The sequence below is a fragment of the Oncorhynchus kisutch genome, linkage group LG10 (assembly GCF_002021735.2).
Source record: "Oncorhynchus kisutch isolate 150728-3 linkage group LG10, Okis_V2, whole genome shotgun sequence".
NCBI lineage: Eukaryota > Metazoa > Chordata > Actinopteri > Salmoniformes > Salmonidae > Oncorhynchus > Oncorhynchus kisutch.
The window spans coordinates 22,466,296-22,482,912 of record NC_034183.2 but is presented as its reverse complement, the minus strand read 5'-3'; the positions used below and the strand labels follow the sequence as shown (position 1 = coordinate 22,482,912).

Here is a 16,617-nt window from a genome sequence, read left to right as displayed (position 1 = left end):
GAGTTTGAAGGTAGGCCTTGAAATACATCCACAGGTACACCTCCAATTGATTCAAAGGATGCCTATTAGCCTATCAGAAGCTTCTAAAGTCATGACATAATTTTCTGGAATTTTCCAAGCTGTTTAAAGGCACAGTGAATTATAAGTGAAATAATCTGTAAACGATTGTTGGAAAGATTACTTTTGTCATGCACAAAGTAGACATCCCAAAACCACCAATGTCAGAGACCAGAATAAATTTTAAAAAATGCATATAATGTATAGAAATATACATATAAGGGTGTGTAAATACAGTATGGAGAGTATATGAATAGAAAATATGTGTACAGCAGTAGTGAGATAGGATGAACCATAACTAGAATAGCTGTCACGTCCTGACCATAGAGAGCCCTTACTTTCTATGGTAGAGTAGGTCAGGGCGTGACTGGTTTTCTAGTTATTATTTTCTATATGGGGTTCTAGTTTAGTTTTTCTATGTTGGTGTTTGGTATGATTCCCAATTAGAGGCAGCTGGCTATCGTCGTTGGGGATCATATTTAAGTAGCATTTTTCCCCCTGTGTTTTATGGGATATTGTTTTGAGTTAGTGTATGTTCCACCTCTTAGTTTGTTTCATTCTTTCTTTGTTGTTTTGTGCGTTTCTAATAAATAATATGTGGAAACCATATCGCGCTGCAGCATGGTCCGTTAATTATTCCAGTGAATGTGACAATAGCTGTTAGTAGATGACAATATAGATGAAAACTATAGACTTAGGCGAGATAAAACTATAGACTTCCTTAACATTAGAGATCGCGCACCAGCTATTAACAAAGAGACACACCCCTCCCGTCTTCGTCTTCCCCGAGGCTTCCAATCTGCTTTAACGATGCACGGACAAATCAGCAAGGTGGATAATATATGTCCTGTTTCAGCCACAACTCTGAGAAACATACAATATTATAGTTCTTTGGGTCCCGTTAATAGGATACTCTCGAAAGGGGCTCGTTTTTTTCTCGTTCGCTAATAGAATGGAAGGTAGAGGCGGTTTATTTGCTCACCAACCTCATCAGGTTGCAGGTTCTTTTGCCTCTCTTGCGCCGTCGCTTCCTCTTTTGAGTCTCGCTAATTATGGCCTGGTCTGGAGTAAGCAGAACGTCCAGAGTTGCTGACTTGTTGAAGTAGATGGCAGTGCCATCTTTTTGTCTAAACATTGCTCCCAATGTTATGTTTAAGTAGGCCTAATCACTCTAATCAATATTCTTGAAGTTGAACACTTGCACTCGCACACACAAGTACTGTTAAAGCTTCAGATATTGTACATTTGTGTTCTCCCATTTTTTTGATTGGAGGTTTGACTACAGTGCATTCGGAAAGTATTTGGACACCTTGACTTTTTCCACATTTTGTTACAGCCTTATTCTAAAATGGATTACATTGTGCCACGTGTGCTCCCTCTCCGGCCTCTAGGTCACCAGGATGCTCGTTATAGTGCATACCTCTCACCATCGTTACGCGCACCTGCGAGTCATCAGACTCACCTGGACTCAATCACTTCCCTGATTATCTTCACTATATATGTCACTCCCTTTGGTTCCTTCCCCAGGCATTATTGTTTCTGTTTCAGTTTCTTGTAAGTGTGTTGTTCGTGTGTCTTGTTTTGTATTATGTTTCTTTTATTAAATGTACTCACTCCCTGAACTTGTTTCCCGATTTCCAGCGCACGTGTTAAACGTTATTTTCCCTCATCAATCTACACACAATACTGACAAATACTGACATAATGACAAAGTAAAAAAAAGTTTTTAGAAATGTTACCAAATTTATAAAAAAACAACTGAAATATTACATTTACATAAGTGTTCAGAGACTTTACTCTGTACTTTGTTGAAGAACCTTTGGCAGCGATTACAGCCTCGAGACTTCTTGGGTATGACACTACAAGCTTGGCACATTATATTTGGGGAGTTTCTCCCAATCTTCTCTGCCGATCCTCTCAAGCTCTGTCAGGTTGGTTGGGGGCTGTTTCTGCACAGCTATTTTCAGGTCTCTCCAGAGATGTTATATCAGTTTCAAGTCTGGGCTCTGGCTGGGCCACTCAAGGACATTCAAGGAGCTGTCATGTGCCTTTTACTGAGTGGCTTCCGTCTGGCCACTTTATAATAAAAGCCTGACTGGTTGAGTGCTGCAGAGATGGTTGTCCTTCTGGAAGGTTCTCCCATTTCCACAGAGGAACTCTGGAGCTCTGTCAGAGTGACCATCGGGTTCTTGGTCACCTCCCTGATTAATGCTCTTCTCCCCCGATTGCTCAGTTTGGCCAGGCAGCCAGCTCTAGGAAGAGTCTTGGTGGTTCCAAAACTTCTTCCATTTAATAATGATGGAGTGGCGCAGGGGTCTAAGGCATTGCATTGCAGTGCTAGCTGTGCCACTTGAGATTCTGGGTTTGAGTCCAGGCTCCGTCGCAGCTGGTCTCCACCGGGAGACCCGTGGGGCGGTGCACAATTGGCCCAGCGTCGTCCGGGTTAGGGGAGGGTTTGGCCGGCAGGGATGTCCTTCTTCCATCGCGCACCTGTGACGGGCCGCTGACACAGTTGCCAGGTGCACAGTGTTACCTCCGACACATTGGTGCGGTTGGCTTCCGGGTTAAGTGGGCATTGTGTCAAGAAGCAGTGCGGCCTGGTTGGGTTGTTTTTCGCAGAGCTCATGGCTCTTGACCTTCGCCTCTCCCGAGTCCGTACGGGAATTGCAGCAATGAGACAAGACTATAACTACCAATTGGATACCACAAAATTGGGGAGAAAATGGGTTAAAACATTTTTTTAAAGAATGATGGAGGCCACTGTGTTTTTCTGGACCTTCAATGATGCAGAAATGCTTTGGTACTCTTCCCCAGATCTGTGCCGAGACACAATCCTGTCTCGGAGCTCTACGGACAATTCGTTCAACCTCATAGCTTGGTTTTTGCTTTAAAATGCAATACAATATACAAAATACAAAATATTTAAGCAAATTATCCCAACCTGAGAACTACAACAGTGGAATGAATGGCTATACTGTTCTGATTAAAATCATTGTGGGAAGTTAGTTGAATCAAGAGGAATTCAGCAATGGTATTGTAAACATGATTTTGGTTTAACATTTTTTAGTGGGCATTAAGGCCACACAAAGGGGATGCTGCCAGGAAATTAAAGGCATTATCAAGTGCCTGTCAAATTGTGAAGGAGAGACTGATGAAGTGTGTACAGCCTGTGCAAAAAACAAAGAGCTCATGCCTTTCATGCAAAAAATTTCAAATCACCATTAGAGCCGCATCATGAAGCATCATGAAGCCTTAGAATGTATAAAAAATAATAAGCAAATCTTGTCTGCTAATAATACATGGATTTATTATACTTTAAAAAATATAGTTCCAAAGGTCTGCATCAGTGGCTTGTAGGCTATTAGTGGAAGCCAGGAGATGCTAAATGTGTTTATGTTAATTTACTGTCAATTACCGTGAGACCGGCAGCTATTTGCTTGACAATCACCGGCTGACAACATTTCATGACTGCCACAGCCCTAATCTCAACCCATTCAGTTTATATTCATTATACAGATAGGCACGTTTTATCTTGTCAGAGCGTGTTGTTTGTTTACACTTAAATAGGTCTGTGCAGAAACACCTGTGAGTAAAAGGGTCCGTGCGGTGAAGAAATGGAGATGCAGATGAAGGATCTTAATTTGTGCCAGTTTGCTACAGCAGGAAAATAATCCTGCAGCAACAGGAAATGTGAATTATTATGTGGATTATAAATAACGGAAAAATATTGTAGGGGTTGATACATTTTACTTTACGGCAAATCATGTCTAAAATGTTTAATTGTAAATGACAAACTTTAGAAGTCTTTTTAAACCTTAAATACACTGCAAGTTTTGTCACGGCTTCCGCCGAGGTCGGTCCCTCTCCTTGTTCGGGCCGCGTTCGGCGGGCGACGTCACCGGTCTTCTAGCCATCGCCAATCCACCTTTCATTTTCCATTTGTTTTGTCTTGTTTTCCCGCACACCTGGTTTGCATTCTCTCATTACTCGTCTTGCACATAACCCTCTGTTTCCCCCTCATGTCTGTGTGTGGAATTGTTATATGTAAATGTATGTGTACTCCAGGCTGGCTTGCGCGGGGTTATTGTAACCCGTGTGTGTTTAGTTTTCTGAGTACCGTGTTTTGTTCGCCTCAATAAAATGCTCAGTTTGCTACCCATTTCTGCTCTACTGCGCCTGACTTCCCTGCAGCCAGTTACGCACTCCTTTACAAGTTTACATTTCCTGCTGTTCAGAACCATTCTCATCAACAAACGAGTGATCAAATTAAGATCCTACTTGTTTCATTTGTGCCAACATTTCACCCTCACAACAAAAACAAAGTAAACTTAAACTGGAAAATTTAGATTTATCAGCATTTTTCCATTTAAGGTACTTGGTTAAATATGGATCTGTCAGATTTCTACCTCTTTCCACATGTATTCTACAATACAAAATAAAATAATAATGGTACTTTTCAAAGTTAAGGACAATCAGAAGAGTTAACTTGGAACCATCTATTATGTGGCCTACTGTATGTGAGAGATCAAGGGCTTGGTTCTCAATTGAATGGGGCTCATGCTGACAAAATTGCTTTGAACCAACAGGCGACTCAGGTTTAATAGACAATTAAGTGAATCCACACACAATCAAATTAGAGGATTTACTAAGGCGCTGAGAAAAAGGGGACAAAGAGAACCAGCTCACCAGTGGTGGTCGGTGCCGTTTAAGACGAGTAAGGACGATTATTTATGACCATGGCTTTATTTCTATTACAGCATATTGGATGATCGTCATTCATATTCCTTTCACCCAGCTCAATATAACATTGATAAGTTTAGGCTACTAGATGATATAAAAATGTTCCCTATACCCATCATGAGGTTGCTACAACCTAGCCTATGAATGAAAGTTTGCAGGTGCACAGGTCGAGAGGTGCACAGGTCGAGAGAAATGTGAGTAATCAAGGTGACAGACATTGACACGTTCAATACCGCGGAGATGAGTGGCCAAGTCTGAGGCGCACGTGGACAACAGTGGATGCATCAATTCTGGCTACAAGTTTAAGCCTAAAGACAATCGCATAATGTCATTACAATACATGTAGGTGTTTTGTAGCAGATGTCTTTTTCCACTCATCAAATTGCGGGTGTACAGTGCACTGTTAGGGTTTGGATGCTGAAATTAATTTGTTAGTGGACGAATGTGCACGGGTAAATGATTGTTTGACAATCATTAAAATGCATAGCCGGCATGTCCATAAGGCTAGGGGAAGCTAAGCTTTCCCAAAAGTAAATTGAATTAAATTGCCAAATGATATAGCTTAATTAGCTTACTCCTGTCTATACAGAATAGCCTACATAAAATCATTTCAAATAGGCTACTACACCAGAAAGCATGATTTGGTCACAGATGATCATTAGCTTCATAAAAAAAGCTGTGTATTGTTTTAAATCGCATAGCCTACATTCGGAAGGGCCCGCAATTTGGGCAGCGGCAGTTGCAAACACCAAATATATGTTGTGACAAATATATGTTGTGACACAGCCAGGCATATCGCTATATTTAAAAATACAATCAGGGAAAAACAGTTTGGAAAGCTAATGGCTATTGCTGTAAAAAGATGACAATGAAAAGACTCCAATCTGTCTTTTAGTTATCAAAATTCTTAACTTAATTGAGTGAACAGTAGCCTATCTTATTGGCACCAGCGGAGAACATCGGCCATATCCCCAGTTTGTGTGCATATTCACTGTCATTGGGTCATTGCCACTTTGGTTTGTTTTTGGACAATAATTTCCTCCGTCATATTGTATTTGTGTCTCCCCTTTTCGTTTGCCAATTATATGGATCAGACAACATCGTTTTTATTGATCTGTTTGTCATTGTCAGCAGAGTAGGCTACCCTGTAATTTTATACAAAAACATTGTATAACATGTTTTTGTGCGTGCACTTGAGTGTCCTGTGCTAGTAAGAAATGAAATGTACTTTCACCCCTGATTATATGAAGCCCTACCTGGACACGGTCCAAATATTTTCACGCCACATGTGCAGAATCTATTTAAATAGCAAACAGTTAAATAGGTCACACTTTATCTGTATAGTCTTGTATCTGTAAATGCTCTACAGATGGTCAGACTATTGTATATTTTATTTTATTCTGTGGATGGAGGAGAGAAATAATAGATGCATTTCTAAACACTTTCCACAACTGATCTGAGTGCTTAGAAGCTCTATGAAACAGAATGACAGTTTAATGCTGTTAATCCCAATACAGAGCAAGAAGGAGACGGAGAGGAGATGTCAGAGGGAGGACAAAATCGCCCTGACATCTTGTTTTTACTCTTGCTCCCTTGACAAACAAGGAAGCCGAATGAAACCAATCATTTTGTGATTCAGGAATACCTGATTAGGAAAAAGGATGTCCTGATATAAAATAGATGGTTTAATTATAACCTGTCATTTGACTGTAAGCACAGGGCTGTTGGCTACACAGGATCGAATGTTCTTGATGGTAATGTACACCGTACTGCTCCAACAGAGAGAGAAGAGGAGTAGTTTAACAGGGCAGTAAGACTCTGGGGAAATTCCCCTTTAATTAGTCCGGATACAGAATACATGGCAACAGACTGATCTGTGAAAGGTCAGGGCCGTGTAGGCACTGATTGGCAGAGTGTTATCCAATATCGATCATTTCAGCTGTAAAACGCTGAAACATGTGCATGCTTTAACCCCTGTTCCCTGACTACTGGTCTGGTTCAGAACCCACGGTATGTAGAAGAACTCACACTAACTCAACCAAATGTAAATAAAAAAATACATGTTGAACTGACGTCTCTGCCCAGTTGGTCTGGTGGAGTCACTAGTAGGAGAGTGTGTGGTGGGAGTGAGAGGTTCAGTGGGGTGAGTGTTGTGTGTGTGTGTGGGATGGATGGAATGAGAGCTGTATGCTCACCTCTGCCTGTACTGCAGTGCTGCAGTTTGTCACTGTATATAGTCTCCTTCATGTACGCTCTCTTCCTGCAGCAAAGAATCAGTAAAAGACAGTCATGTAACTATATTTGACAATATAACTGCACCGTATTAAAGCTAAAATCCTTAATTGAAACAACAACGAAATTGTCATCCCGCCTCTGATTTGGTAAAAATCTGATGGGTGGGCCTGGAGAATTGTAACTACTCTTATATTCATTCAAGAGTCAATATTACTTATATATATATATATATATCCAAAATTGGATGTATCAACTACGGATTATATCTTTAAACATTTAATTCCTGAGAGGCATACAGTAATGGTTGAACATATCCCTTGTAAACACCAGGTATGCTGTCACGATTTCCGCCGAAGTTGGCTCCCCTGCCTGTTCGGGCGGTGCTCGGCGGTCGTCGTCACCGTCCTACTAGCCACTACCAATCCCTTTTTCGTTTGTCTGTTGGTTTTGTCTTATTAGTTTCACCTGTGTGTATTTTAGTTTAATTAGCGTCCTTATATATAGTAGGTTGTCCCGCCCTTGTTTTGTGCGGAATTGTTTTTTTTGTTACTCTGTCGAATGGTGGTTTTCGTATGTGTATTCTCCGGATTATTTGGTCCTGTGTTTGGGCTGGTCTATTGTATGCGCCCTGTATGTTGGCGTGACCGTTTTGTGCGCCGGAGAATAAATTGACACTCTACTGAACCCTGCTCTCTGCACCTGATTCCACCCACCACTCCTAGTATCCCATGACAGAATCCCGCACCACTGCAATGGAATCAGCAGGAGCAGCCACATCTCCTCTCCCATCGATGGAGGAGAGGGTCCTCCATCACACCAGCGTGCTTCACAGGATTGGTTCGGCCATGGACCAAACGATGGAGAGGATGGATCGATGGGAGAGGAGTGGCCTTCCCACCTCATCTCCAGCACCTCCTGTTCCTGCTACCACATCTGGCTCCGGGGCTCTTCGGCTGACGCTCCCACGGGAGTATGATGGAACGGCGGCTGGGTGCCAGGGTTTCCTTCTCCAACTGGAACTGTACCTGGCTACCGTGCGTCCTGCTCCCTCCGGAGAGGAGAGCGTGAGCGCCCTCGTCTCCTGTTTGACTGGGCGAGCCCTCGAGTGGGCCAACGCAGTGTGGAATGGTCCGGACTCGGCGAGGGATAATTACCCAGAGTTCACCTGCCGATTCCGAGCTGTGTTTGACCATCCACCAGAGGGTCGGGCGGCGGGTGAACGGCTGTTCCACCTGCGTCAGGAGACGAGGAGCGTACAGGACTTTGCCCTGGAGTTCAGGACCTTGGCCTCAGGAGCAGGGTGGAACGACAGGGCCTTGATAGATCATTTCCAATGCAGTCTCAGGGAGGACGTCCGCAGGGAGCTAGCATGTCGGGACACCACCCTCACAGTGGATGAACTCATTGACTTGGCTATCCGTCTCGTCAACCTGCTGGCTGCCCACGGGCGTTCGGATCAGGTCCTGTCGTTTCCACTTCCCAGCCCTCCTGCCCCTATCCCTATGGAGTTAGGAGGGGCGGCTTCGAGGGGTACCGGAGGAGGAGTGTCCTCCTGCACCAGTTGTGGTCGGCGAGGGCACACGGCCGACCGGTGCTGGAGGAACTCGTCTGGGAGTCGGGAGGGCAGGCGGAGCACTACTCGATCACCCCAGGTGAGTAAGCACCAGACTCACCCAGAGCTTCCTGTCGGTCATATGTATGTGTTGACTTCTGTCCCTGGGTTTTTTCCCTCTCTACAGCATAAGGCGCTAGTCGATTCAGGCGCAGCTGGGAATTTCATGGATCGTGGGCTCGCGTTAAGGCTAGGGATTCCCCTGGTGTCGTTAGACCTACCTTTCCCCGTGCACTCCTTAGATAGCCGTTAGGGTCAGGAATGGTTAGGGAGGCTACGGTACCGCTGGACATGGTAACGCAGGGGGATCATAAGGAGCAGATTAGTCTGTTCCTTATAGATTCACCTGGTTTCCAGTGGGGTTGGGAATTCCCTGGCTAGCTCAACACAACCCAGTGATTTCCTGGCGACAGGGAGCTCTTAAGGGGTGGTCAGAGGAGTGTTCAAGCAGGTGTATAGGAGTTGCCGTTGGTGCGACTACGGTGGAGAGACCGTTTTGTGCGCTGGAGAATAAATTGATGATCTACTGAACCCTGCTCTCTGCGCCTGATTCCACCCACCACTCCTAGTATCCCGTGACATATGCACAGTGACTATAGTAGTAGCATCTTCATTTGATCACTTTTGTTACTGAGAATTTTCCTGTGTGGCAGGAAATGCAAGAAGAGCTTTTTGATTTACACGAATTCACTGAAAACCTGCACTAACACATGGTTATATTAGCAGTGTTGCACTTTTCATGTAGCCTACTTTTGCACAGTTACTGATCAAGCAGCATTGTGGACTAATATAAACATTCAAATCCAGTTGTTGCAGGATGATTTTGCTACAACAATACTGGTCAAATCAAGATCCTACATCTGTAAATGCTTGTTACCTGCTGCAGACGATGGAGATGGCCACCAAGGACACCAGGAAGACCACTCCTGCAGCCGCTGAGCCTGCAATCAGAGGCAGCTGCTCCCTTAGCTCTGATTTATACTCATCTGCACACCACACACAGACAGACAGAGAAAGTGAGAGAGAGAGAGTTGAGGGTGACATAATAGATAAGGGAGGGGAGAAGAGAGGAAAGGAGAGAAGCCTTTACTAGCTCTGTGTGACTGTGGGGAATACAAGGACGTGTGGGTTAGTATCTGTGCAGACAGTCTCTCAGAGTTGACACGTTGCTTCCTGACACAGCTAATCCCCTAACACACTCAATAGGAATCAGAAGAACGCCTGCTAATCTCATCACAAATGTTGTATTACATATCAGAGGGAGACTTGAGAAGTAAACAGAAACATTCATATCTATGGATCGGATTTAAAAGTATGTGTAGCTGTTCTGTCAATTCCAACTGAAACATACATTCTCCAGTGTTGATCTATAGTCATTCATATGTCAATGCATATTGTGTTTTGAAAGAACAGCATCACTTTTCATATTCTGCTGATATCATATGCAGGGTTCTCCCCAAAGAATGTAAGAGTGGTGATGCGTCACCTTGTGGACGGCTGTGCCACTATGTAAAAAATAATATATAATTAAAAGAAAAACATGTTTGAACTTTATTTGTTATCATTCATGCTCTAGATTGCAGGAAATGGGGATTACATGTGTTAAAAAACACAAAAACCTCTGAGTTCAAAAGAGCACCGCCCCCCGAAGAGATCACTCCCATGGTCATTCTCAGCAGTACCACCTTGTTAAAAAAAACCTGGAGAGAATCCTGATATGGGTTATAGTTGTATAATATTTTGTGGGTGCAGAATTTGCATGAAAGTCTTATTTTTGTTAACTTTTTATTGGGTTATTGTCTCTGACCATGACCGGAAAACTTTTCGAAGATTGATGACTCAACAATTTGGGGGGAAACGGATGCTGCTGCAACCCCAAGTCTTCCGCAGGCACTGCTGCTAAACATCCCCGGTAATAAGCTACTCCACACTGTGAGCAGGCAGGGGCTCTCTGTTGGCTGTTTTCCTACACTACATTATGCAGCTGTGCCACTCACTATGGCTCACACCTCAAGTGTGCCATTTCCTAAAATAAATGGAAGTAGTCAGATGGTAGGGGTAGAAAACCCTGAACAGTAACTCACAGCCTTCTCTATCTCTTGAAACAAGTAGCCTACCTACTCTCAACTCAGAGAGCAGAGGAAGGGGATGGGTCCCCATTGTTTACGGGCTACTCTGTTTGCACCCCTGGAGCTCTCCACTTATATGCCACAGCCAGTGACCTTTGACCCTGCCCACCTGCATCTCATCAGGTCATCTGGGGCAGCAGGTAGCCTAGTGGTTAGAGCGTTGTGCCAGTAACCGAAAGGTTAATAGATCAAATCCCCGAGCTGACAAGTTCAAAATCTGTCGTTCTGCCCCTGAACAAGGAAGTTAACCCACTGTTCCTAGGCTGTCATTGTAAATAACAATTTGTTCTTAAACTGACTTGCCTAATTAAATAAAGGTTCAATAAAAAGTCTGTCCAATGGGACCAGGACAAATCTCAGTCTTCAGCAAGCATTGGCAGAGTGAGGAGCATAAACCTCTGCCCTGCACATCAACACCTAGGCCACAACCCATGGACCATTTCTCTTGCAGCCCTAGACTCTCCCAACACACGCTAGTGTTAGGGCGTCACTGACCTATGTACTGTAAGTGCACTGTACTAGGATAGGGCACTTTATGTCTGGTTGTACTGTTAGCTTGTATTTAAAAAAAAAAAAAAATTTAACTTTATTTAACTAGGCAAGTTAGTTAAGAACAAATTCTTATTTTCAATGACGGCCTAGGAACAGTTCAGGGGCAGAACGACAGATTCAAAATCTGTCCTTGTCAGCTCAGGGATTTGAACTTGCAACCTTCCAGTGACTAGTCCAACGCTCGAACCACTAGGCTACCTGCCGTATGCAACTGTCTGATAGCCATTACAACCATAGGCCTTAAGATGGCCGCCGGCCATTGTTGTTGTTGTTATTATCATTGTTATGCAACCTAAGATGGCGGACAGTTTCAACTATATCTAAAGCGGCACCTCTATCGGAGTCCACCACCAATAGGTGGCGCTCTTTTTCAGTAGGAAACACTTTAATCCGGATGCAGGATAGTTTTGGAATATGTACTGAATGTTAAAAATAAATCATAATATCAAGGGAATATGTGTTTTATGAAATATATTCACCATCTGCTCTGCGTCGACACATCTGTATTGCAGTAATACCCAGTTAGCAGGGAAATGTTTGAATTTACTACTATACTATATTCAGCCTCCCACACCAAGTCCACAGACACAAAGACCCACATGGCATGATTGTGTCACCCATGCACGCACGCACACACACACACACACACACACACACACACACACACACACACACACACACACACACACACACACACACACACACACACACACACACACACACACACACACACACACACACAAACACACACAAACACAAACACACACACACAGAACCTACCATCTGTCAGGGTTTGGAAGAACTGCTTGCTGCTGTATTTGCCGAAGCCTGCCACCGTCCTGGCACGGACCTGTACCATGTACATGATGCCTGGCCTCAGGCCCTCCACACGGGCAGTGTTGGTCTGGCTGCGCACCATGGTCGAATTCAACTCAGTGTGGTCCTGTAACAGACAGGGAGATATGGAAAAAGAGGAGAACGAGATATATAATATTACATTTGCTCATCACACAGGCCCTGAAGCCTTCAGGCGGTGGAGTGAAGTAACACACCTCAAGTCAACCCATTATCCCATTTCAGACAGTACATAATAACCTGTGGACTTAGATAACAACATTTCCTTGGTCCCTTTTCCTCTTTAGGTTTGTGTATAAGTTTATAATGGATGGGGGATTTCCACATCGGCCTCCACTGTTGCACTCTTTAAATAGCCATAGAGGGGCTTGGATTAGGCCAATGGGAATTAGGCTTTTCACATACACAAAGTATGTCATTTTTTAAATATTTTAATTGGGCCACATAAAACCAGAAATAGGGACAAGGATCAATACGTGGGAGGTGTTGAGAGAAAAAAAAGAGTTCCAAACAACATCCCCACATTTGATTTTTCCTCTATCATGCTGCAGAATATTGGTAACTGATCCTGGTTTTAGAATCCATGCATAGAGCTATTCATCATCAACCATCACCTGGAGTTAACACACACTTATCTCCTTTCAGATCACCGGCTCATCTCAGCCCACCTTTTCACTGGCATTGTGTGTGCTCAGAGAGCGCATGGCATTTGCTTTTTCTTTCTCTGTTTGCTTTCATCTCTCTCTGTCTGTCTATCTCCACAGACTCTTCCCTCGGTGGAGGGATGAGAGCAAACAGGCGCAGGAGGTGGTGGAAAAACACTGAGACGTGTTCAGGTTAGCCTACGACCAGAATGAAGGGATATAGGAAAAAGAGCTTGTGTGAGATTTGGAGAGCATACATCTCTTTGTGTACTGTACACAAAGAGTGAGTGTATATACCACCGGCGGCTGGTGGCACCTTAATTGGGGAGGAAGGGCTCGAATGGAATAAATGGAATGGTATCAAACACATGCTTTCCATGTGGTTAATACCATTTCATTTACTCCATTGCAGCCATTACTAGGAGCTGTCCTGTCCTCAGCAGCCTCCTGTGGTATGTACATTCTTCTCTCTAACCTTTATTTAACCGGGAAAGGCTCATTGAGATTTGAAATCTCTTTTTCAAGAGCGTCCTGGCCAAGATAGGCAGCACCAAGTCATTGCACAATTACAGAGAGACAACTTGAAAAACTACAAGCAATCTAGTAAACACCATAGAATTCACAAGAGTATAACCAAATCATAAAACAGCTAATTAAAAAAACATGTTCAGTGTTTAGCATGTGTTTAGTAAGTGTTTAGTGAGAATGTGACTTGGTGTTTGTATTTCAGGCTAGGTCTGCTGGTGTACCTAAAAACTTGACACATTTTGCCTGCTACTTTCAGTATCTATTCCATAGTGGTACTTGATAACAGGAAAAGTGTGTGCATACACAGCAGAAACACAAACACAGCCGACCCACAGAGACACAGCCAGGAAGGGAGAGCTCTCCTCAGCTAATGGAGGCTCTGACCTTTCTCTATCAGAAGATAAACACTGAGCCGAAATGAGATGCAACTGAAACCCTGAAAGATAGCTGCTCCTTACAGATGTAGGATCATAATTTCATTACTCTATTGTTGCTGAGAATTTATCTGCACTCCAGGAAGTGCAAACTTGTAGTGTATTTAAGGTTTTAAAAGGCTTTTAAAGTTTGACATTTCCACTTTAAAATGTCAGACTTGATTTACCCTAACGGATAATCTATCAACTCCTTCAAGAAATGTTTTCCTGCTGTAGCAAACTGGCTTAAATTAAGATCCTACATCTGTACACTCTTAGAAAAAAAGGTGCTATCTAGAACCTAAAAAGGTTCTTCGGCTGTCCCCATAGGAAAACCTTTTGAAGAACCATTTTTGGTTCCATGTAGAACCCTTTTGGTTTTGAACCCAAAAAGGTTCTACCTGAAACCAAAAGGTTATCCTATGCGGACAGCCGAAGAACTCATTTGGAACTCATTTTTCTAAGAGTATAGCAATGCACTGCCTAAATGACAAGGTCCAGCACAGAATTAGATACAGGGGACTTTGAATAATGCCTGGCTTTCCTTAAATGCCCAAGGCCACTTATCTCTCTTCCCCAGAAATGCCTGATTGCACCACCCTCCCAATCCCATCCCTCTGAAGCTCCAACCCACCCTACCCTTGGCCTTATCCTCGCCTGGACTGGCCTCTTTAAATATTTGGGAGGGGTGGAGAGATGCCCAGAGCTGCGGAGGTGGACTGTGAACTGAACTCTCAACAGCCTTGCAGTGTTCAGCCTTGCAGTGTTCAGCCCTGCGGTGTTCTGTGGCACTTCAGTCAAAGCCGGATGAATATACCTTGTTGCCTTGCCATTTCACTTTCAATAGCAGAATGCACCTTGCCTTCACGTCAATATTCTCACCGCTTATCATCACACCAGCTTTGATGCTCAGCAAGAAGGCCAAGATGGCATCCACTACCTCAACACAGGCTAGAAAGGGAATTATCCTCACACAGGCAGAGAATGTGGAATGGAGTTTGTACTGGAGCATTACTTGGGGTAGGACTCTTCTCCTACATAATGGGATATTGTGACAGGGAGTGCTGACATTATCAGTATGCTGTCCCATCGGGAAACCAACCGCTTCTTCATTGTCTGCACAGTCTAAAAAGAGCAAGAAAAGGAATAAGAGGAAGAGAAGAGAGAAAAAAAACCTTTGGTAGAATAGAGATGACCTTATCTCTGCTTTCACTGGTCAATCGTTGCAATCCAGGCCCGATCCCCAATCTAAACCACCCCCAAGGCTCCAGACATTCTCTGGTGAGTGCAGCTGGGCGACTGGCATTTAAAACACAGAAACACTGGACGGGGGGTGGTGAAATTAGGAAGGGAATGGCAGGCCCTCCATACACAATTATCTATTTCACCAGGTATTATCCCTATTCCAGGGATGTTCTTTTTTAGTGAATATCAAAGATGTCTAATACTCCACTCAGCATCATGCGAGCTAGAGTGGGCGTCTTCAATGACTTCATGGGATCAAAACTTAAAAGGCTTCACTTTTAGTTGTGACCCATTTTCCTTTTGCCCAGACAGAGGTGAATAAAGCTATCATATTAGTCAAGTAGATCAAAGAGAATGGAAGAACAACAAAGCGTTCAGACCAGTATCCATGCAATTTGATCCAGGATTCTCTCCATTCTTCTCTGTGGGGGAGTCTAACCTGGTCCTGGGGTAATAGCAGAATTCATTATTCTCCTTCCAAGCCAGGAACCCCTGAATCCCAGCGTGATGTGTGTGGAGCCATCTTTCTGAGGGTTTCAGTGAAACCAGCAGGAGTTTCAGGTTCTCTCTTCATCTCTACTTTGCAATATGACTGCGGTCCAGGCAAATATCCCTATTCATATCTTCACGATATTACTATTTTATCCCTGAGGAAATTATTGTGTTCAGCACTGTGTTCTGTCTTTGGAAACACTGTGGGAGTCTTGAAATGAAACCACATCCTAAACCCGTGATTTTCACTCAGACTTCTGCTATGATGAAAAAGGTGTGTCTCTATACTGAAATATTACTACTGTCTCAGGACAGAAGAGAAACACAGAAACTGCCAAAGCTCTAGATAGCTTAGCGGATGGGGAGAGACACACACATTTATTTTTTCAACTAGGAAAGTCAGTCAACAAGAAATTCTTATTTTCAATGACGGCCTAGGAACAGTGGGTTAACTGCCTTGTTCAGGGGCAGAACAACAGATTTTTACCTTGTCAGCTCGGGATTCGATCTTGCAACCTTTCAGTTACTAATCCAACATTCTATCCACTAGACTACCTTCCGCCCCACAGACAAAGGCAGACAGATTAAAACAATTGTGGTCCTGTCCATTAAAAGTAACAATGCTAAAATTGCTAGTTACTTTGAAGCAACTTAGCCGGTTTAAATAGGCCAGCTAGAGTGTTGCTAGCCTCCCTCTTCTCGTGCTGTCAGAACTGGACACAAAGTGCTTATTAATAACAGCCTCTCACAGAATCCCAAGACAACAACGAAGTCATCAGAGGACATAGAGGGTTTTGACCAAACTCTCTGAAAGAGCACATTTGACAGTTATGCTGGATGATAGACAATATTACAGTAACTGCAGGCTTTATGGGTGGACAGGACTGTAAACACAGTCTTTTCAATAAAAAACACCCTATCCATGAACTCCATAGGTATGACCATACTATTTCAGAGAGGAAAAGAAGAGAGCCAGAGAAGGATATTGACGGAAGACTGTAGAGGTGCAGCAGGTACAGAGGGAAAATGAAAAGGGAATGGACACAACAATGGAGAAGCACACTGTAAAACAGAGTGAGAGAAAGACCAAGAGGGAGTAGGGAGCTATTGAGGAA

General features: G+C 43.6%; 1 protein-coding gene across 1 annotated transcript in view; it reads right to left on the bottom strand.

Moving 5' to 3' along the window:
* LOC109897928 (ephrin type-B receptor 1-like) overlaps positions 1 to 16,617 on the bottom strand; it is a 179,502-nt gene that overhangs the window by 35,023 nt on the left and 127,862 nt on the right. Inside the window, exons 7-9 of the mRNA XM_020492611.2 lie at positions 12,106 to 12,268; positions 9,522 to 9,630; positions 6,993 to 7,057 (exon numbers count right to left, since the gene is read on the bottom strand). Coding sequence (XP_020348200.1) covers positions 6,993 to 7,057; positions 9,522 to 9,630; positions 12,106 to 12,268 — 337 coding nt within the window. The remainder of the gene's footprint in view (positions 1 to 6,992; positions 7,058 to 9,521; positions 9,631 to 12,105; positions 12,269 to 16,617) is intronic.